We start from the raw sequence: 18289 nt of genomic DNA, 5'->3' as shown, positions 1-18289 counted from the left end.
AGCTCACAAACTAGAATCAGGGCGCCCACTCCGACAAGGTTAATTGACCCACAGTCCCACACGGTGACATGATATCATTGACGTGATGTGCAAATGAGCAATAGAAAACCGATCGCGCTAATGTCACCATTCCGAATGTAGTTTTGTATTATTATCATTATTATTTTTTGGTGCAGGCGCCCCGTGCCACCCCCCAAGATGCCTCCTCGGGCGGCTGCCCATGTCGCCTATACCTAAATCCGCCACTGCGCTTGTGTATATATATTGGCATGTTTCAAACGAAGGGAGGGAACTGTTTACTTTAGCTCTAGACTTCCTGGAGCTATGAAGGGCTGATGAAGTATGAGGAAATCTCATCACACACACAGTTTAAACACATCTCTCACATTTCCAACTGATTAGAGACATGCTTTTGACTCAACACCATCAACATCCTCACCTCATCCCACTCTACTCTGTAGGACTTAAGACACTTACCATGTGTGAAGCATCTCACTCACAAGAGCGGTATATCTGTCAATGGCTAAATGTATCGTTGTGTTGCAATGCACATACCGGTAGCTCTGGTAAGGGTTCCCTCATTCTGACTTCTGTCTCAGAAATTATCCAACTTGTGGGCTGTATTTTAGGCGTAGTCCACCACACCCACATCCTCTCAAAGGCAACAGTGTTGTTTCAGATCCCTTTTAGTTTACACACCGACATGTCACATCAGGGAAAGTGGATCGATGTCTGATTACTCTCAAACAATTGCCTTCCTTCCCTATCGAGGATGACCACTGACGTGAGAATATGGTAGCAGGGATGACCAATGAATTATTGGCATACAAATTCAGGGACTGAAAAGTGTTTCTGTTCCCAAGAGATGCACATTTTTGTTCCAGCCCAGCACAAACACGTTCAACTAATCGATTGATTATCAAGCACTCTGTTTGTTATTTTTATGTCATTTCTTTCCATACCATGGACTGAATTGACCCCAACCCTGTTTGAGGGGGTTGAAGGCAGTTCATTCAGGAAGTGATGATGAAAGAATGAAATTTTGACATAAATAGCTTCTCATTTTCAGCTGATTGAGAATGTATTCATTTTTAAATTAAAGTCCTGAATTGACTACCTTCAATTCAAATTGACCATGACCCTGACCCCAAGTCAGTTTTCCACCATATTGCTTTCACCTACTGAAAAAGGCAGTGATTTGGACTGAACAGGGTGATAGATAAACACACAGTTATGATGATAGGCAGTAACGTACTAGTTCCCAGAGAAAAGTCCTTTTAACTTGTTATTATTGGCTCAGGGAATGGAGCAAGGCTACATGACTCACCCCTAAGATTTAACATACCACACACTATAATACGGAAACGGGTGCATTGCATGAAATTAGATCTGCCTTGCCAATGTCAACTCCTGCAAATGAGGACAAGAGTTATCATGCTGGAACGTCAGCCTGGAATGTGATGACTGTTGTCATCAGTGCTTGACTTGGACTGAAATACATGTTGGTACTCATTTTGGGTGGTGGTACAGTTAATATTTAGGTGCTATCTCATTGATAGAAATCTGAACACACTACCAGCGCATTGAAAAGTTGATGTAATACTTTCCTGTGAATATATTGTCTGAAAGGATCAACCGCATGAACAACTGGTAAAATACAGTAAAATGTCATTTTATTCAACATTCTGGCTTGTAGAGGTCGTGCGAGGAAACTTTCCTTATTCAAACTCATTTCTGCCTGATGTAGAATTCTGTGCAATTCAATGTTGGGTTTCCAGGCAAAAGCCCTGGTGAGCTCCTGCCCAAGTCAAGCAATGGTTGTTATGGTTATCCCGTTGAAGTTCTGTTTCCCAGGATGCACCAGTTCCCAGCTATCAAACTCTGATGGATGACTAATTCATTAATTCATTTTTTTCTCCGTTTTTTTTCTTAATTCATTCATTAATTAAGCCATTCCACTGTCACAGACACAGACCTGCATGCCCCCTCTCTCACACAGCCACTAACTCTTTCTCTCATACACACACTTACAAAATTGCCTGAAACTCATGACAAAACCTCATGTTCCTTCCAAGGGACAACATCATTGACTTATGTCTATCATGTCAAGGTTTAGCCAACATATAGTGATACAAAATTATACTACTTTAAATTATTGGACATTAGGCTCAGGAGAGTATAAGAAAAACTTGGAAATAGCGAGATATTTGACTAACTTTTCATGCAAATATGCTGGTTTCTTCACTCTAGCTGGTTTCTGATTGGAGAAGTTCCAGGTGTTGCAATCGACTCCCCTTACTTTGCCCTAGTCTCCCCCCAGTGTGGGACGTCCCAATGGGCGGATTTCAGGAGAGTTTGACAAGTAAAACCCCCAGTGTCGATTCTCTCGTCAAGTGTTGTCGCGCGTGTTTATCACTTGGCTGGAGTATGAGCGGACCAAAGCTACAGGTAGGTCGACTGCATTGGTGTTTCCGGTGATATCATGCGCAGCGTCAGCGACGCACTCAGCGCGTTTGGGGCTTGGCACGCGTGGATGGGGAGACGGGAGTAGGAATAGTTACTGTAATGCGCGCCCCATGTAAACATTTTATGCGTTCCCATCTGTTTTTACTTGGACAGTGAAGCGAAAACGTTTAATTTGATGATATAGCCTACTCCAGCATTTTGGATTTGTGAGCAAATGTGTTTTATAGGAGGCGATAGTATAGTACAGAATGTCACATTTTATTCGAAGGTATCTGTTTTACCGTTTAGAAATGAAAGCACTGTATCTAGTTCCCCATTTGAAGGTGTCATATCATACGTATTTGGACAAATTCACTTAGTGGTTTAAAGTAATCAAAAGTTTAATATTTGGTCCCAAATAGAGCCCCACCGGTCAAACAGCAATAGAGTACCACAGTATGAGTCATAATACCCATAAAACCTGTCGGTCAAACAGGGAAATGTTTCCAATCGTTTTTCCAACATTCATTTTTTCCATGGGGGATTTTAGAAACACTTAAAATAAGGGCTGTGTTTCGTGTAGGTTTACCCTGGTGGGATGTTTTGATAACCGTGTGAATCTCTCTTGGACAAGGTGACTTATACATTTTTCTCCCTGGTCCCTAAAAGAAATAGACACATTTAAAAGTGTTAACTAGATTACTACTGGGGTGGCAGGTAGCCTAGTGGTTAGAGCTTTGGGCCAGTAAGAGAAAGGTTGGTAGATCAAATCCCTGAGCTGACAAGCTAAAAATCTGTCATCTGCCCCTAAACAAGGCAGTTAACCCACGGTTCCCTGGTAGGCTGTCATTGTAAATAGGAATTTGTTCTTAACTGACTTCCTTAGTAAAATAATGTATTCATTCTATCACCCCTTTTCAGGTGAGCACTACTGTATTTAGTCTTCTGGGGCAACAAGTTATGACAGAAGAGAGGCTGCATATATCTAACTATAGTTGACAAACAATGGCCTCCCAAATGTCGGAAATTATAAGCAGAAAGTTGTCTAAATTAGGGGTGAAAATAGCAAGTAGGCTATATGGTCCAGTACGGCGTATGAGCAAAATAAATTATTGTGGAATTATTACGGTGGATCAAACTGCTCAAGGAGTCTACTTTTTTAAGTGATTTGTTTGACAGTCAGATGAAAACATCATCACACAACACCCATGATACGCGAAACTGAGCCTGCACAGACCGTAAAAACAACAGCAAATGGGATAAGATATTTACATGCCACTGTATCCCGTCTAAGATGAGTATATACCATGCATCTTATCTGGGTTTCTCATAACCGGGATACAAGCTTTTTCAGGTTATTGTAAATGGGATATGATGTTTACATGTGCCAACTCAAAAACAGAATACTTGAGTATCCCGAATAATAACAGGATATTGGCATGTATGTAAACATGGTCATTGACATTCTGATTGAATCTATTCAGTTTGTGTTGGAAAGGAAAATAGTTAATACTGTGGAGAGAAAAAAAAGATCCAATCTTTTACTTTGCTGGTCTCTGGAGAGAGAAATCTAGCTAGCTAGGGACATTTCCATCTAAAAGGACCCATGAGCGCCAACATGTGAAGTGCATAGAAGCATGGTAAATTGGGTGTCAAATCAAAGCTATTAGTCTATTTTTTTTTTTTAAATGAAGGCATATGCAAAAGTATGTGGACACCCCTTCAAAAAGGGTGGCTACTTTGAAGAATCTCAAATTTGTTTAACACTTTTTTGGTTACTACATGATTCCATATGTGTTATTTCATAGTTCTGATGTCTTCACTATTATTCTACAATGTAGAAAATAGTAAAAATAAAGAATAACCCTGCAATGAATAGGTGTCCAAACTTTTGATTGGTACTGTGTGTGTATGTATATATATATATATATATATATATATATATATATATATATATATATATATATATATATATATATATATATATATATATATATATATATATATATATATATATATATTTACAGTTGAAGTCAGAAGTTTACATACACTTAGGTTGGATTCATTAAAATTTGTTTTCAACCACTCCACAAATTTCTTGTTAACAAACTATAGTTTTGGCATGTCGGTTAGGACATCTACTTTGTGCATGACACAAGTAATTTTTCCAAGAATTGTTTACAGACATTATAAGAGAAGTAATCTGTCTGTTTACAGACAGATTACTTCTCTTATAATTCTCTTATAATTCACTGTATCACAATGCCAGTGGGTCAGAAGTTTACATACCTGTGGATGTATTTCAAGGTCTACCTTCAAACTCAGTGCCTCTTTGCTTGACATCATGGAAAAATGTAAAGAAATCAGCCAAGACCTCAGAAACAAAATGGTAGACCGCCACAAGTCTGGTTTATCCTTGGGAAAGATGTCCAAACTCCTGAAGGTACCACGTTCATCTGTACAAACAATAGTACACAAGTATAATCACCATGGGACCACGCAGCCATCATACCGCTCAGGAAGGAGACGCGTTCTGTCTCCTAGAAATGAACGTACTTTGGTGCGAGAAGTGCAAATCAATCCCAGAACAACAGCAAAGGACCTTGTGAAGATGCTGGAGGAAACAGGTACAAAAGTATCTATATCCACAGTAAAACGAGTCCTATATTGACATAACCTGAAAGGCTGCTCAGCAAGGAAAAAGCCACTGCTACAAAACCGCCATAAAAAAAGCCAGACTACGGTTTGCAACTGCACATGGGGAAAAAGATCGTACTTTTTGGAGAAATGTCCTCTGGTCTGATGAAACAAAAATAGAACTGTTTGGCCATAATGACCATCGTTATGTTTGGAGGAAAAAGGAGGAGGCTTGCAAGTCGAAGAACACCCTCCCAACCGTGAAGCACAGGGTGACAGCATAATGTTGTGGGGGTGCTTTGCTGCAGGAGGGACTGGTGCACTTCACAAAATAGATGGAATCATGAGGGAGGGAAATTATGTGGATATATTAAAGCAACATCTCAAGACATCAGTCAGGATGTTAAAAAGCTTGGTCGCAAATGGGTCTTCCAAATGGACAATCACCCCAAGCATACTGGCCATCACAAAGCCCTGACCTCAATCCTATAGAAAATGTGTGTGGCAAAATGGCTTACGGACAACAAAGTCAAGGTATTGGAGTGGCCATCACAAAGCCCTGACCTCAACTCTATAGAAAATATGTGGGCAGAACTGAAGAAGCGTTTGCGAGCAAGGAGGCCTACAAATCTGACTCAGTTACTCCAGGTCTGTTTTTAGGAATGGGCCAAAATTCACCCAACGTATTGTGGGAAGCTTGTGGAAGGCTACCTGAAACATTTGATCCAAGTTAAACAATTTAAAGGCAATGCTACCAAATACTAATTGAGTGTATGTAAACTTCTGACCCACTGGGAATGTGATGAAAGAAATAAAAGCTGAAATAAATCATTCTCTACTATTATTCTGACATTTCACATTCTTAAAATAAAGTGGTGATCCTAACTGACCTAAAACTGGGAATTTTTACTAAGATTAAAGGAATTGTGAGTTTAAATGTATTTGGCTAAGGTGTATGTAAACCTCCGACTTCAACTGTAGAATGACACAAATATTAATTTCCACAAAGTTTGCTGCTTCAATATCTTTAGATACTATGGAATTCTGCAGTGTAATTACAAGCATTTTGTAAGTGTCAAAGGCTTTTATTGACAATTACATGAAGTTGATGCAAAGAGTCAATATTTGCAGTGTTGACCCTTCTTTTTCAAGACCTCTGCAATCCGCCCTGGCATGCTGTCAATTAACTTCTGGGCCACATCCTGACTGATGGCAGCCCATTCTTGCATAATCAATGCTTGGAGTTTGTCAGAATTTGTGGGTTTTTGTTTGTCCACCCGCCACTTGAGGATTGACCACAAGTTCTCAATGGGATTAAGGTCTGGGGAGTTTCCTGGCTATGGACCCAAAATATCGATGTTGTGTTCCCCGATCCACTTAGTTATCACTTTTGCCTAATGGCAAGGTGCTCCATCACCAGAATATACTATGTATTGATTTGGACAGTGAAGCTAAAACATTTAATTTGGCTCTATACTCCAGGATTTTGGATTGAAAATCTAAATTTGATCTCAAATCAAAATTCATGTTCTGAGGCGACAATACAGAATGTCACCATTAATTTGAGGGTATTTACATACATAGATGTGGAAATTCTTACACAGGGACACTCAAAGTTAATCTTAAGTGAATCATTGTTTATTGTCAGAGTGCTGGAGAGGTTCCAACCAACTAGTCCCTGGGCAGACCCAGCAGTTGTCTCATATGCGGATATACACAGTTATATTTGCATGATTTAGCATAATTCATTAATCATTGGCAATGCTCTGGATTGAGTTTCAGCCCTTGAGGGCTGCTCAAAGTTCTGATCTGTCCTCTGAATCATGTTTTCACACCCTCTTCAAGGAGGTGTTCGACCATTCAGTTTTAGGTCGTCACACCGGGGACCTGTTATGTGAGATGCGACAGGGCCGTCGCTCCACCACTGAGTATGCCATTGAGTTCCGTACCATGGCTGCCGGCAGTGGATCGAGTGAACCAGCTCTCCTTACAGTCTACCGGAGGGGTCTTAACTTCACTAGGGTAGGGAGCAGCATTCAGAATTTTGGATGAAAAGTGTGCCCAAATTAAACTGCCTGCTACTCAGGCCCAGAAGCTAGGATATGCATGTAATTAGTAGATATGGATAGAAAACACTCTAAAGTTTACAAAACTGTTAAAATAATGTCTGTGAGTATAACAGAACTGATTTGGCAGGCGAAAACCTGAGAAAAATCCATCCAGGAAGTAGTAATTTTTTGTAGTTTTCTATTCAATGCCATTACAGTATCCATTGACTTAGGACTCAAATTGCAGTTCCTATGCCTTCCGCTAGATGTCAACAGTCTTTAGAAATAGTTTCAGGCTTGTATTCTGAAAAATGAGGGAGTAAGACCAGCCTGAATGACTGGACCCTAAAGTGTCACAGAGCTTTTTCATGCGCAATCCTGAGAGCGCGCCTTTCTTGTTTACCTTTTATATTGACGACGTTATTGTCCGGTTGAAATATTATCGATTATTTAGGCTAAAAACAACTTGAGGATTGAATATAAACATCATTTGACATGTTTCTATGAACTTTACAGATACAATTTGGATTTTTTGTCTGCCTGTTGTGACTGCGTTTGAGCCTGTGGATCACTGAAGAAAACGTGCGAACAAAACTGAGGTTTTTGGATATAAACAGGGACTTTATCAAACAAAACAAACATTTATTGAGTAAATGAATGTCTTCTGAGTGCAACCATATGAAGATCATCAAAGGTAAGTGATTCATTTTATCTCTATTTTTGACTTGTGTAACTGTTCTACTTGGCTGGTTACTGTTTGTAATGATTTGTCTGCTGGGCGATGTTATCAAATAATCGCATGGTCTGCTTTCGCCATGAAGCCTTTTTGAAATCTGACACCGTGGTTGGATTCACAAGAAGTTAAACTTTAAACCTATGTATAACATGTTTTCTGAATTTTATAATGAATATTTCTGTTTTTGAATTTGGCGCTCTGCAATTTCACTGGAGTTTGGCCAGGTGGGACGCTAGCATCCCAGGTTGGCCAGGTGGGACGTACACTAGTGAGGTTAATCGGGAGTTACAGACCGAACTGGCCTGCAGAGGAGATTTAACGGACCTAAACCAATACATCCGGATGTCCATATCCATTAGCAACCTACTGGTGGACTGCAGACCTATTCAGTTGCCCATGGCCTGTGAGTCTTCCACGCCTGTCTCTCGTCCACCGCGGTCTAATAGCCCCGAACCCATGCAACTTGGCCGCGCCCCTCTCACGCCTGCTGAGAGACTCCAGAGGTTAACCTCTCTAGGGTAGGGGGCAGTATTTTCACGGCCGGATAAAAAACGTTTAAACTGGTTACTACTCTTTTCCAGAAACAAGAATATGCATATAATTGGTAGATTTGGATAGAAACCACTCTAAAGTTTATAAAACTGTTTGAATGGTGTCTATGAGTATAACAGAACTCATATGGCAGGCCAAAACCTGAGAAGATTCCATACAGGAAGTGCCCTCTCTGACCATTTCTTTTGCTTCTGTGGCATCTCTGTCAAAAATACAGGATCTCTGCTGTAACGTGATAATTTCTAAGGCTCCCATAGGCTCTCTGAAGGTGCCAGAAAATGGAATGAGATCTCTGCTGTCTCTGGGCTAGGTACAGGAGAGCTGTTTGTGAGTGGTCAGGCTGGTGGCTCAGAGACAGGAGATGCACGGCCCCGAGAAGTGGCCATGTTTTTCTTTCAGCCTTTGAACGAAAACAACGTCGCCCGGTTGGAATATTATCGCTATTTTACGAGAAAAATAGCATAAAAATTGATTTTAAACAGCGTTTGACATGCTTCGAAGTACGGTAATGGAATATTTTGAATTTTTTTGTCACGACATGCGTCCGCGCGTCACCGTTGGGATAGGGACCTGAACGCACGGACAAAACAGAGGATTTTTGAACATAACTATGGATTATTTTGAACCAAAACAACATTTGTGGTTGAAGTAGAAGTCCTGGGAGTGCATTCTGATGAAGAACAGCAAATGTAATCCAATTTTTCTTATAGTAATTCTGAGTTTAGTGAACGCCAAACTTGGTGGGTGTCAAATTAGCTAGCCCGTGATGGCGGGCTATCTACTCAGAATATTGCAAAATGTGCTTTTGCCGAAAAGCTATTTTAAAATCTGACACCGCGATTGCATAAAGGAGTTCTGTATCTATAATTCTTTAAATAATTGTTATGTATTTTGTAAACGATTATCAAGAGTAATTTAGTAAATTCACCGGAAGTTTTCGGTGTGTTTGCTAGTTCTGAACGTCACATGCTAATGTAAAAAGCTGTTTTTTGATATAAATATGAACTTGATTGAACAAAACATGCATGTATTGTATAACATAATGTCCTAGGAGTGTCATCTGATGAAGATCCTCAAAGGTTAGTGCTGCATTTAGCTGTGGTTTGGGTTTATGTGACATATATGCTTGCTTTGAAAATGGCTGTGTGATTATTTCTGGCTGGGTACTCTCCTGACATAATCTAATGTTTTGCTTTCGTTGTAAAGCCTTTTTGAAATCGTACAATGTGGTTAGATTAACGAGAGTCTTGTCTTTAAAATGGTGTAAAATAGTCATATGTTTGAGAAATTGAAGTTATAGCATTTTTAAGGTTTTTGAATTTCGCGCCACTCGATTCCACTCGATTCCATTTCGTCCCACATACCCGAGAGAGGTTAAGTGAAACCCTGTTCCTCTATTGTGGAGAGAGTAACCGCCTACTCAATAGCTGTCTGATTCACCCCCCCCCCCCCACGAAAGGGTGACCACAACCCCCCCCCCCCCCCACTCCCCCATGAAGGGGTTACCACAACCCCTCCACTTCCGCCCGGGTAAGCACCTCTACGTTTTTGAACATTACCTAAAGGCAGTTTGGGATCCCGGCTCTTCTTTCTGCTAATGGGTTCACTCAGTTTGTGGAGGGACTAGTGGACTCGGGGAAATTTTGACGAACAATTGGCACATCAGTTAAGGGTCAAACTAATCCCTGTTAATCCTCCCCTTAGGATTAATGTGCTGGTTGGACAACCTCTCGGAACCGGTCTTGTGACTCGCGTGACCGAAAGTATCACCCTTCAGATTGGCCTCCTTCACTCTGAGTTCATTCAGTTAACCCCTCATTCTCGGTCACCCCTGGCTAAGTCTTCACGACCCTTCCATCTCCTGGCGGCAAGGGGAACTGCTGTCATGGTCTCCCACCTGTTTTAAAAACTGCTTCAGTCCACCCTGTTGACCACCCTTCAGTCCACCCTTTTCTAGGATTCTCCAACTACTACCGCCGGTTCATCCGAAACTGCAGCAGCACAACCGCTCCTCTCTCAGCTCTCACCAATCTAAAAACCCATACCCTCCAATGGACCGACACCACCCTTACTGCATTTGAGACCTTGAAACGCCTCTTCACCTCTGCACCCATCCTTAGGCAGCCAGATCCTACCCTTCCTTTTGTTCTGGAGGTGGATGCATCCGAGGTCGGCGTGGGAGTGGTTCTCTCCCAGCGGGTCGGGACACATACCAAATTACACTCGTGTCTGCTTTTCCAAGAAAGTGTCACCCGCTGAGAGGACCAATGACTTCGGGAACCGAGAGCTCCTTGCCATTGAGCTGACTATCGAAGAGTGGCGCCACTGGTTAGCGGGAGCTCATCACCCATTCCTTGTCCTTACTGACCACCGCAATGTGGAGTACTTAAGAAGTGCTAAGAGGCTCAACCCCAGACAGGCTTGCGGGGCACTCTTCTTCACCCTCTTCAACATCACCTTTCTGCCCGGCAGGCTTGCAGGGCACTCTTCTTCACCCTCTTCAACTTCACCGTCACCTACCTGCCCGGCAAGAAAAATGTGAAGGCTGATTCTTTATCCCGTACATTTGACTCCCCTTCCTCTAAGCCAGCTCCCGAGCCCATCCTGCCTCTGTCTTGTGTCGTGGGACCCATACAGTGGGAAATCCAAGCAGCCATCCAAGAGGCCCTACACCACGCCCATTGTCGCGCCATTCATCTGCCACTATCACCTCATGTTTCAGCACGATAATGCACGGCCCCATGTCACAAATATCTGTACACAGTTCCTGGAAGCTGAAAATGTCGCCTTCTTCCATGGCCTGCATACTCACCAGACATGTCACCCATTGAGCATGTTTGGGATACTCTGGATCGATGTGTATGACAGCGTGTTCCAGTTCCAGCCAATATCCAGCAACGTCGCACAGCCATTGAAGAGGAGTGGGACAACATTCCACAGGCCACAATCAACAGCCTGATCAACTCTATGTGAAGGAGATGTGTTGCGCTGCATGAGGCAAATGGTGGTCACACCACATACTGACTGGTTTTCTGATCCACATCCCTACCTTTTTTTCTAAGATTTCTGTGACCAACAGATGCATATCTGTATTCCCTGTCATGTGAAATTCATAGAATCAGGCCTAAGGAATTTATTTCAATTGACTAATTTCCTTATATGAAATGCAACTCAGTAAAATCTTAGAAATTGTTGCATGTTGCATTTTTATATTTTTATTCAGAATAGATCCAAGTTGGCTAGACTTTATATTTAAAGATAAGCTGACTACTCACTAGCACATTGGCTTGAGAGATTGTTTGAGACCTGTGTTCATTTTCTATAACTCCTGCTACAAGAAGTTGGTAATTGTTTTTAGCAGATGTGGGTTGTGCAAATATTGAATTTTCATAGACAGACTTGAAAGCCAGATCAGTGATTAATTCTAAAAAGCAGGTTAAACTATTTTGATAATTTCATTATTTTACCTCATGGTTGTGGAAGGCTTTTATAGTCAGGTTAGGTATAATTTTACATCCAGTGCTTTGACCTTTTTTAATCGTGCAATAAAGCTTATTTAGAGAAAACGTTAAAACAAAATCTATATATTGTGAATCGCCCGTGTAAAAATGTTTGATGATTGTAAGGCCATATTGCCCAGCCCTATTTGGAACTCTTTCTTATTGATCTATTAAGTAACTGATCACCTGGTGATGTCACCAGGCAGGCCAAAACTCCATCCCACAAAACAGGCTGACATTTCAGGTATTTTCAAACATCCCTTACACTAAAAGGGCATTATCATAATTTTCACAATTTCACAGTAATATTCCAACCTCATCATGTGGACATGTATATAAAACACAGGAAAATCCCTTTTTTGACTGCACTGGGCCTTTAAAGGTCATGTCTTGCTGTCCGCCAACCATGCAGGGAGATTGATAGAGAAACAAGCCCGGGAAATTTTAGGCTTATAGCTAAGAATGTACAGAAGCGGTTTCAGTGAGAAACACTACAATTTATGACAACTTTTGTAAATGTGGTGGGAGTGGCATCTTTTTGTGAATATGAACCAAGTAGCCTACATACAAATGGTAGGTTAGAAACAATAGACGACTGCATATCTAGCCAAAGTTCAGTTATGACGTACAGAATTATAAACACCATAATATAATCAATGCTGATTGGCTGACATTCGTAGTATATCAGCGCATATACCACGGGTATGACAAAACATTTATTTTTACTGCTCTAATTACGTTGGTTACCACTTTATAATAGCAATAAGGCACCTCGGGGGTTTATGATATATGGCCAATATACCACGGCTCTGCATTGCGTCGTGCATAAAACCAGCCCTTGGCCTTGGTATGTTGACCATATGGATAAGAGCTTCTGCTAAATGACTAAAATGTAAATGATGTACATATTTTCAGTAAAAACTTTATTTTGATTAATTTATTCGTTTCATCCTTCCACAAGATATAGTCCTGACCCAAATCTAGGGTTACTACCCAAGCCAGCTCGTCGTTCGTTCTATCGGTTCGGTTGCCAGAGACGCGACCCAGTTGTTGTCATTTTAATCTGTACAGTCGTATGAAAAAGTTTGGGCACCCCTCTGAGGATGCATAATAATTTACTCTGGCGTCACAGAAAATTATCACAGTGGCATGCCATTCATTTTCTAATAAAAGCTGGGGTATTGTCCAGACAAAGAATTTTAGTGTAGAAATATTAAGTTGTATGAAATTAAATCAGATGTGAAAAATAGGCTATGCAAAAATTTGGGCACCCTTGTCATTCTGTTGATTTGAATACCTGTAACTACTTAGCACTGATTAATTGGAACACACAATTGGTTTGGTGAGCTCATTAAGCCTTGAACTTCATAGACAAGTGCATCCAATCATGAGAAAAGGTATTTAAGGTGGCCAATTGCAAGTTGTTCTCTTTGACTCTCCTCTGAAGAGTGGCAACATGGGGGCCTCAAAACAAATCTCAAATGACCTGAAAACAAAGATTGTTCAACATTATGGTTTAGAGGACGGCTACAAAAAGCTATCGCAGAGATGTAAGCTGTCAGTGTCCACTGTGAGGAACATAGTGAGGAAATGGAAGACCACAGGCACAGTTCTTGTTAAGGCCAGAAGTGGCAGGCCAAGTCAAATATCGGAGAGGCAAAGGCGAAGGATGGTGAGAACAGCCCACAGACCACCTCCAAAGACCTACAACATCATCTTGCTGCAGATGGTGTCACTGCATCGTTCAACAATTCAGCACACTTTGCACAAGGAGAAGCTGTATGGGAGAGTGATGTAGAAGAAGCCTTTTCTGCACACACACCACAAACAGAGACGCTTGAGGTATGCAAATGCACATTTGGACAAGCCAGCTTCATTTTGGAATAAGGTGCTGTGGACTGATGAAACAAAGATTGAGTTATTTGGTCATAACAAGGGACGTTATGCATGGCGGCAAAAGAACACAGCGTTCCAAGAAAAACACTTGCTACCTACAGTAAAATTTGGTGGGGGTTCCATCATGCTGTGGGGCTGTGTGGCCAGTGCCGGTACTGGGAATCTTGTTAAAGTTGAGGGTCGCATGGATTCCACTCAATATCAGCAGATTCTTGGGAATAATGTTGAAGAATCAGTCACAAAGTTGAAGTTACGCCGCGGCTGGATATTTCAACAAGACAACGACCCAAAACACTGCTCAAAATCTACCCGGGCATTTATGCAGAGGAACAAGTACAATGTTCTGGAATGGCCATCCCAGTCCCCAGACCTGAATATCATTGAGAATCTGTGGGATGATTTGAAGCGGGCTGTCCATGCTTGGAAAACCATCAAACCTAACTGAACTAGAGATGTTTTGTAAGGAGGAATGGTCCAAAATACCTTCATCCAGAATCCAGACACTCATTAGAGGCTATAGGAAGCGTCTAGAGGCTGTTATTTTAGCAAAAGGAGGCTCTACTAAATATTGATGTGATTTTTCTATTGGGGTGCCCAAATTTATGCACCTGTCTAATTTCGTTTTGATGCATATTGCACATTTTCTGTTAATCCAATAAACCTCATTTCACTACTGAAATATTACTGTGTCCATCAGTTATTTGATAGATCAAAATGAAATTGCTGATCCAAACACCCAATTATTTATAAATGGAAATCATGGAAATTGTCAGGGCTACCCAAACTTTTTCATACGACTGTATCTGTGGACACAATCCAGTTGTTCGTTCTAAATGCTCTATAGCCAGACTTGTTGGCAACGTTCTTATCCTTTGCTGCCTAGCTAGCCAACTATGGCTAATTTATAGTCATGTCTAACAGTGCAGCCAGAATAACAACAAAGTATCTGCATTTGCGTTTGTTTAAGCTGCTTTCTAGTGATATTTATTTGGATACATCCATATCAATGAGCTAATGATGTGAGATTTCACCTGGCATAGAAAATGTGCTCTCTTGTCAGGACAGTGTTGTTCAGAGGAGCTAGCCAACAACACAGCTAACACAATAACTTCAAACTGAAGCTGGAAAGACTGCAACCTCCGAAATAAATGATGCCGATTGATGATTTTGACTGGCTGAGAAACGCTGCCTTCCTGCCTGTCTGTCTCATCCTGACTCCCGACACATTCATTGCTATGCGACAGCTGAAGATCCAATTTGAATATTAAAACAATATTGCAAATGTCAGAGAGACAGACAGCCAAGTTTATACAAATCTCCACTGTTAAAAACTAAATGGGCTGATGAGACAGTGGATTGTGCAGTCAGATGGAACAGAGTAAATAGGTATTTCAAATTCATAGATTTAGCTGGTGGTAACTTGTGGAATAGACACCGGATGGAATGCGGTTTTAACCAATCAGCATTCAAGATTAGACCAACCCATTTTATAATTTCCTATAAAATCACGGTATATTTGCACGGTAGAATTCAATGGCTTTAGTTCATTTTTACATGTTTTGTTTGAGCAGATTTTGAAAGCAGAAGTCGATTTCAAAACAGTATTAGTATTGTTGAATTCGATTGTCATAATAGCAAGCTAGGACTGTTTGGTTAGCTAAACTAGCAAGTCTGTTTGGTTACCAACTGAAACTACCGTAGCTATCTAGTAAACTTGCTATCTACTTCAGTGGATGTTGAAGAACTTATTTTTTTATAATTCCGAAAACATGCGACCATCTGTCTGTAGTTCCACAGTAGGCTAGGCTACTGCCAGACCAGAGATCCCTTGTAAAAATAACAAAAACCTCAATGGCACTCACCTGGATCGGTAAAGTATGAATAGGTCAAAAACGTCTTATTTTTAACTGGTGTGAATAATGCTACAAGACTGATTTTTGTACACCTTTCTGTCTCTCTCACTCTCTCTCTGTATGTCTCTCTCTCTCTGTATGTCTCTCTCACACACCCCCCCCCCCCCCCCCACACACACACACACACACACACACACACACACACACACACACACACACACACACACACACACACAGCATCTTCTTGGCACCTCTGTCTTTTCTCTCATGCTGCTACCTCTGGTGTTGTCTTGTGACAGCAACCGTACTATGAGAGAGATCGTTGAGGACTACGAGACTGTCATCTCCCTGCTCCTTCAGAACCTTGTAAGTAACATGATGGACAAGGAGTTTTCATGTTGCCATTGAGATATCAATAGAGTTCATGGAGTTTAAACTGTGTTAAACTGAGATCTCTGCTCTCACTCCTAGGAGAACAACATCACTGAATCATTAAAAGTGTCTCATAAAAGCTGCACAGGGGAAATGCCTGAATGTGAGAAAGATAACGTGAGTATTTACAATATTCTGAACAATCCACTGTTTCTTTTAAAAATCTACTCTGGACTTCCTTCCATCTAAATTATTGCTCTGGTCACATTGTTTTGTAGGAGAGACAGTTTATTTACAACATGATGTGTAGCCATACCAGACTCATTAGGCTCTTTAAGCTAGAGAGGCTCAAGAGAGAAATCCTGTGCTCACTGGGCCGCTACTGTCCTAGAAAACAGGTGAGATCCATTCATTAGTAGAACTAACGTTACCAACTATTAAACCAACTACACTTCTCCTTACATCTAATCACTGTATTTTTCCTGACCATAGATATTTATTGAGCATATTATTATTGTGTTGTCAATGTTCCGGTTTCTCAACGTCCAGAAGAGTTCACAAGGACAGCACACAACCCATCAGCATCAGAGGAGAAAGAAGAAGAAGCCAGGAGGAGAAACGGTGGAGGAAAAAGAGAGAATGGAGGAGAACAGAGGGACCACGGAGGGAGGGGAGAGGTTGGACAGTGGGAAACAGCAGGGACGGTTGAGAAAGGAGAGAAGCAGGAGCACAGAGGCCATGAAAAGGAGGAGGAGACAGTGTGGACTGAAGGTGTTTGTGGACAGCCTGAAGGTGTGCTACATGTCCCTGGCTGAAAGACATGGAGACCTGAAATGAGAGGAGAGATGCGGCAGAGCTAACCGCACCAAGCATTCATTTACCACTTTCTTGTAGGTATACCCCTTTATGCATATCAGTGGGTAACTGGCAAAATCAGAGGGGTGGAGAGTGTTTTTAAACCATGGGGGCTGTTTGCATTTCAAATTAGGAAGGGGTTAAACAATGAAGTGTTAATTCATTTACCTGCAAAAAAGCAAAGAGAAACATTCACACAGATTCATTCCTGTATTTTGTTTACAGGGTCTGTGAAAATGCAGGAATCATGACTAGGTCTTTAGGTGGTTTTTATTTTCCATGCTTTCTACACCTTTCATAAGCTAGGTTTCCATTCAACTGGTGACAGATGTGAATATTCTAAAATGCACATAAAAAAACATGCACATTTTCCCACCAGACATGTTTCCATCAAATGTACTTGTTTCTGATAAAAGGCTGTGCGTAAGGATGGAGTGCACATATAAATGACCATGTACAGAATAAAAAAATACAAGTTAAATGGCTTTCCATTGAATTTAACTCTACTGATGGTTTTGTCACTAAACATGTTGAGTTATATAACGATTGTACCCACTCAGGTATTGGCATGTACGCTCTATCGCAGATACAGTGCCTACATGATGAGATTCTTATTGACAAAAGAGCAAGATCATTTTTGTTTGTCAAACAGCAGCCAAGCATCGATCATCATGTCACCAGAATAAGACCCTCGATATTTATTGGAAAAGAGCATAAAGCCCATCACCTTACACTTTCACCTCCCTGCGAAGTTCATCATAACTTATTTCATCTGTAGCCTAATAAACGACATGCTTTTCTGAGTCGTAGGAGGAGGACCACACAACATGTCATCACGTGCCTCCAAGTTTACTTCCATATGATGGTTATTATATCAATATTTGCACATAAGAGTTTCCGCTGCCATTTCTCGCATAATTCATTTGACAAACAACGATCCCATCTTGTCTAGAGTATTTTGTTTTGTCGACATTTGGAAAGTTTACCGACAAATTAGCTGTTTCCATCAAGCTTGTCTTGACATTTTTTATCCGACATGTACTTTCCTCGCATAAAAATGTTAGCAGGAAACCTGGTTAGAAAAACTATTAGCTGGTATAAAAATGCAGGCATGGTAAATTAGTGGGATTTTGGTATGTGTATGAAAGGGATATTACTGTAAAATGTATACAGTTACTGTAAAAAGAAAGTGTATAGTAAATATCCTGTAAGGTAGTATAGTCTATATACAGTGCCTTCGGAAAGTATTCAGACCCTTTGACTTTTTCCACATTTTGTTAGTTTATGTTGTGGAATATTGACTCAAAATATTTCAGAGATACCGGAACTTGTAAATTCAATTAGACTTCATTACAAAGTAACAGAGCCAAGCAATTCCATGGAACAACCCCCCTT

The 18289-nt window shown here is 40.9% G+C and overlaps 2 protein-coding genes across 5 annotated transcripts in view; one reads left to right on the top strand and one right to left on the bottom strand.

The window, feature by feature from the left end:
* LOC115195395 (catenin delta-2-like) overlaps positions 1–796 on the bottom strand; it is a 562679-nt gene extending 561883 nt beyond the window's left edge. The window contains exon 1 of the mRNA XM_029755212.1: positions 556–796. The gene's annotated coding sequence lies outside the window, so the exon portion shown is untranslated. The remainder of the gene's footprint in view (positions 1–555) is intronic.
* Positions 797–2345: 1549 nt separating this feature from the next.
* On the top strand, positions 2346–18091 carry LOC115195394 (uncharacterized). Of its 4 annotated transcripts, none has more exons than XM_029755208.1 (5): positions 2347–2448; positions 15905–16033; positions 16139–16216; positions 16318–16437; positions 16592–18091. In XM_029755208.1, the coding sequence occupies exons 1-5, from the start codon at positions 2428–2430 to the stop codon at positions 16874–16876; spliced, it is 633 nt and encodes a 210-aa protein (XP_029611068.1). In that variant the 5' UTR covers positions 2347–2427; the 3' UTR covers positions 16877–18091. The 4 variants fall into 4 exon arrangements, with proteins under 4 accessions (XP_029611070.1, XP_029611068.1, XP_029611067.1 ...); XM_029755207.1 differs by having other exon boundaries at positions 16589–17390; XM_029755209.1 differs by having other exon boundaries at positions 2360–2448; positions 15967–16033; positions 16589–17390.
* The last annotated feature ends 198 nt before the right edge of the window (positions 18092–18289 follow it).

This window comes from Salmo trutta, chromosome 6 (assembly GCF_901001165.1).
Source record: "Salmo trutta chromosome 6, fSalTru1.1, whole genome shotgun sequence".
In the NCBI taxonomy this organism is placed as follows: domain Eukaryota; kingdom Metazoa; phylum Chordata; class Actinopteri; order Salmoniformes; family Salmonidae; genus Salmo; species Salmo trutta.
This window is presented reverse-complemented; position numbering and strand designations above follow the sequence as displayed.

What these genes read in the sequence shown, in the direction of transcription:
- LOC115195394 (XM_029755207.1), top strand. Translation starts at nt 2,428, where the DNA reads ATGAGCGGACCAAAGCTACAG. An exon ending in CTGAATGTGAGAAAGATAAC is followed by an intron (nt 16,217 to 16,317) that starts GTGAGTATTTAC and finishes ATTGTTTTGTAG; the next exon opens with GAGAGACAGTTTATTTACAA. An exon ending in GCTACTGTCCTAGAAAACAG is followed by an intron (nt 16,438 to 16,588) that starts GTGAGATCCATT and finishes CTCAACGTCCAG; the next exon opens with AAGAGTTCACAAGGACAGCA.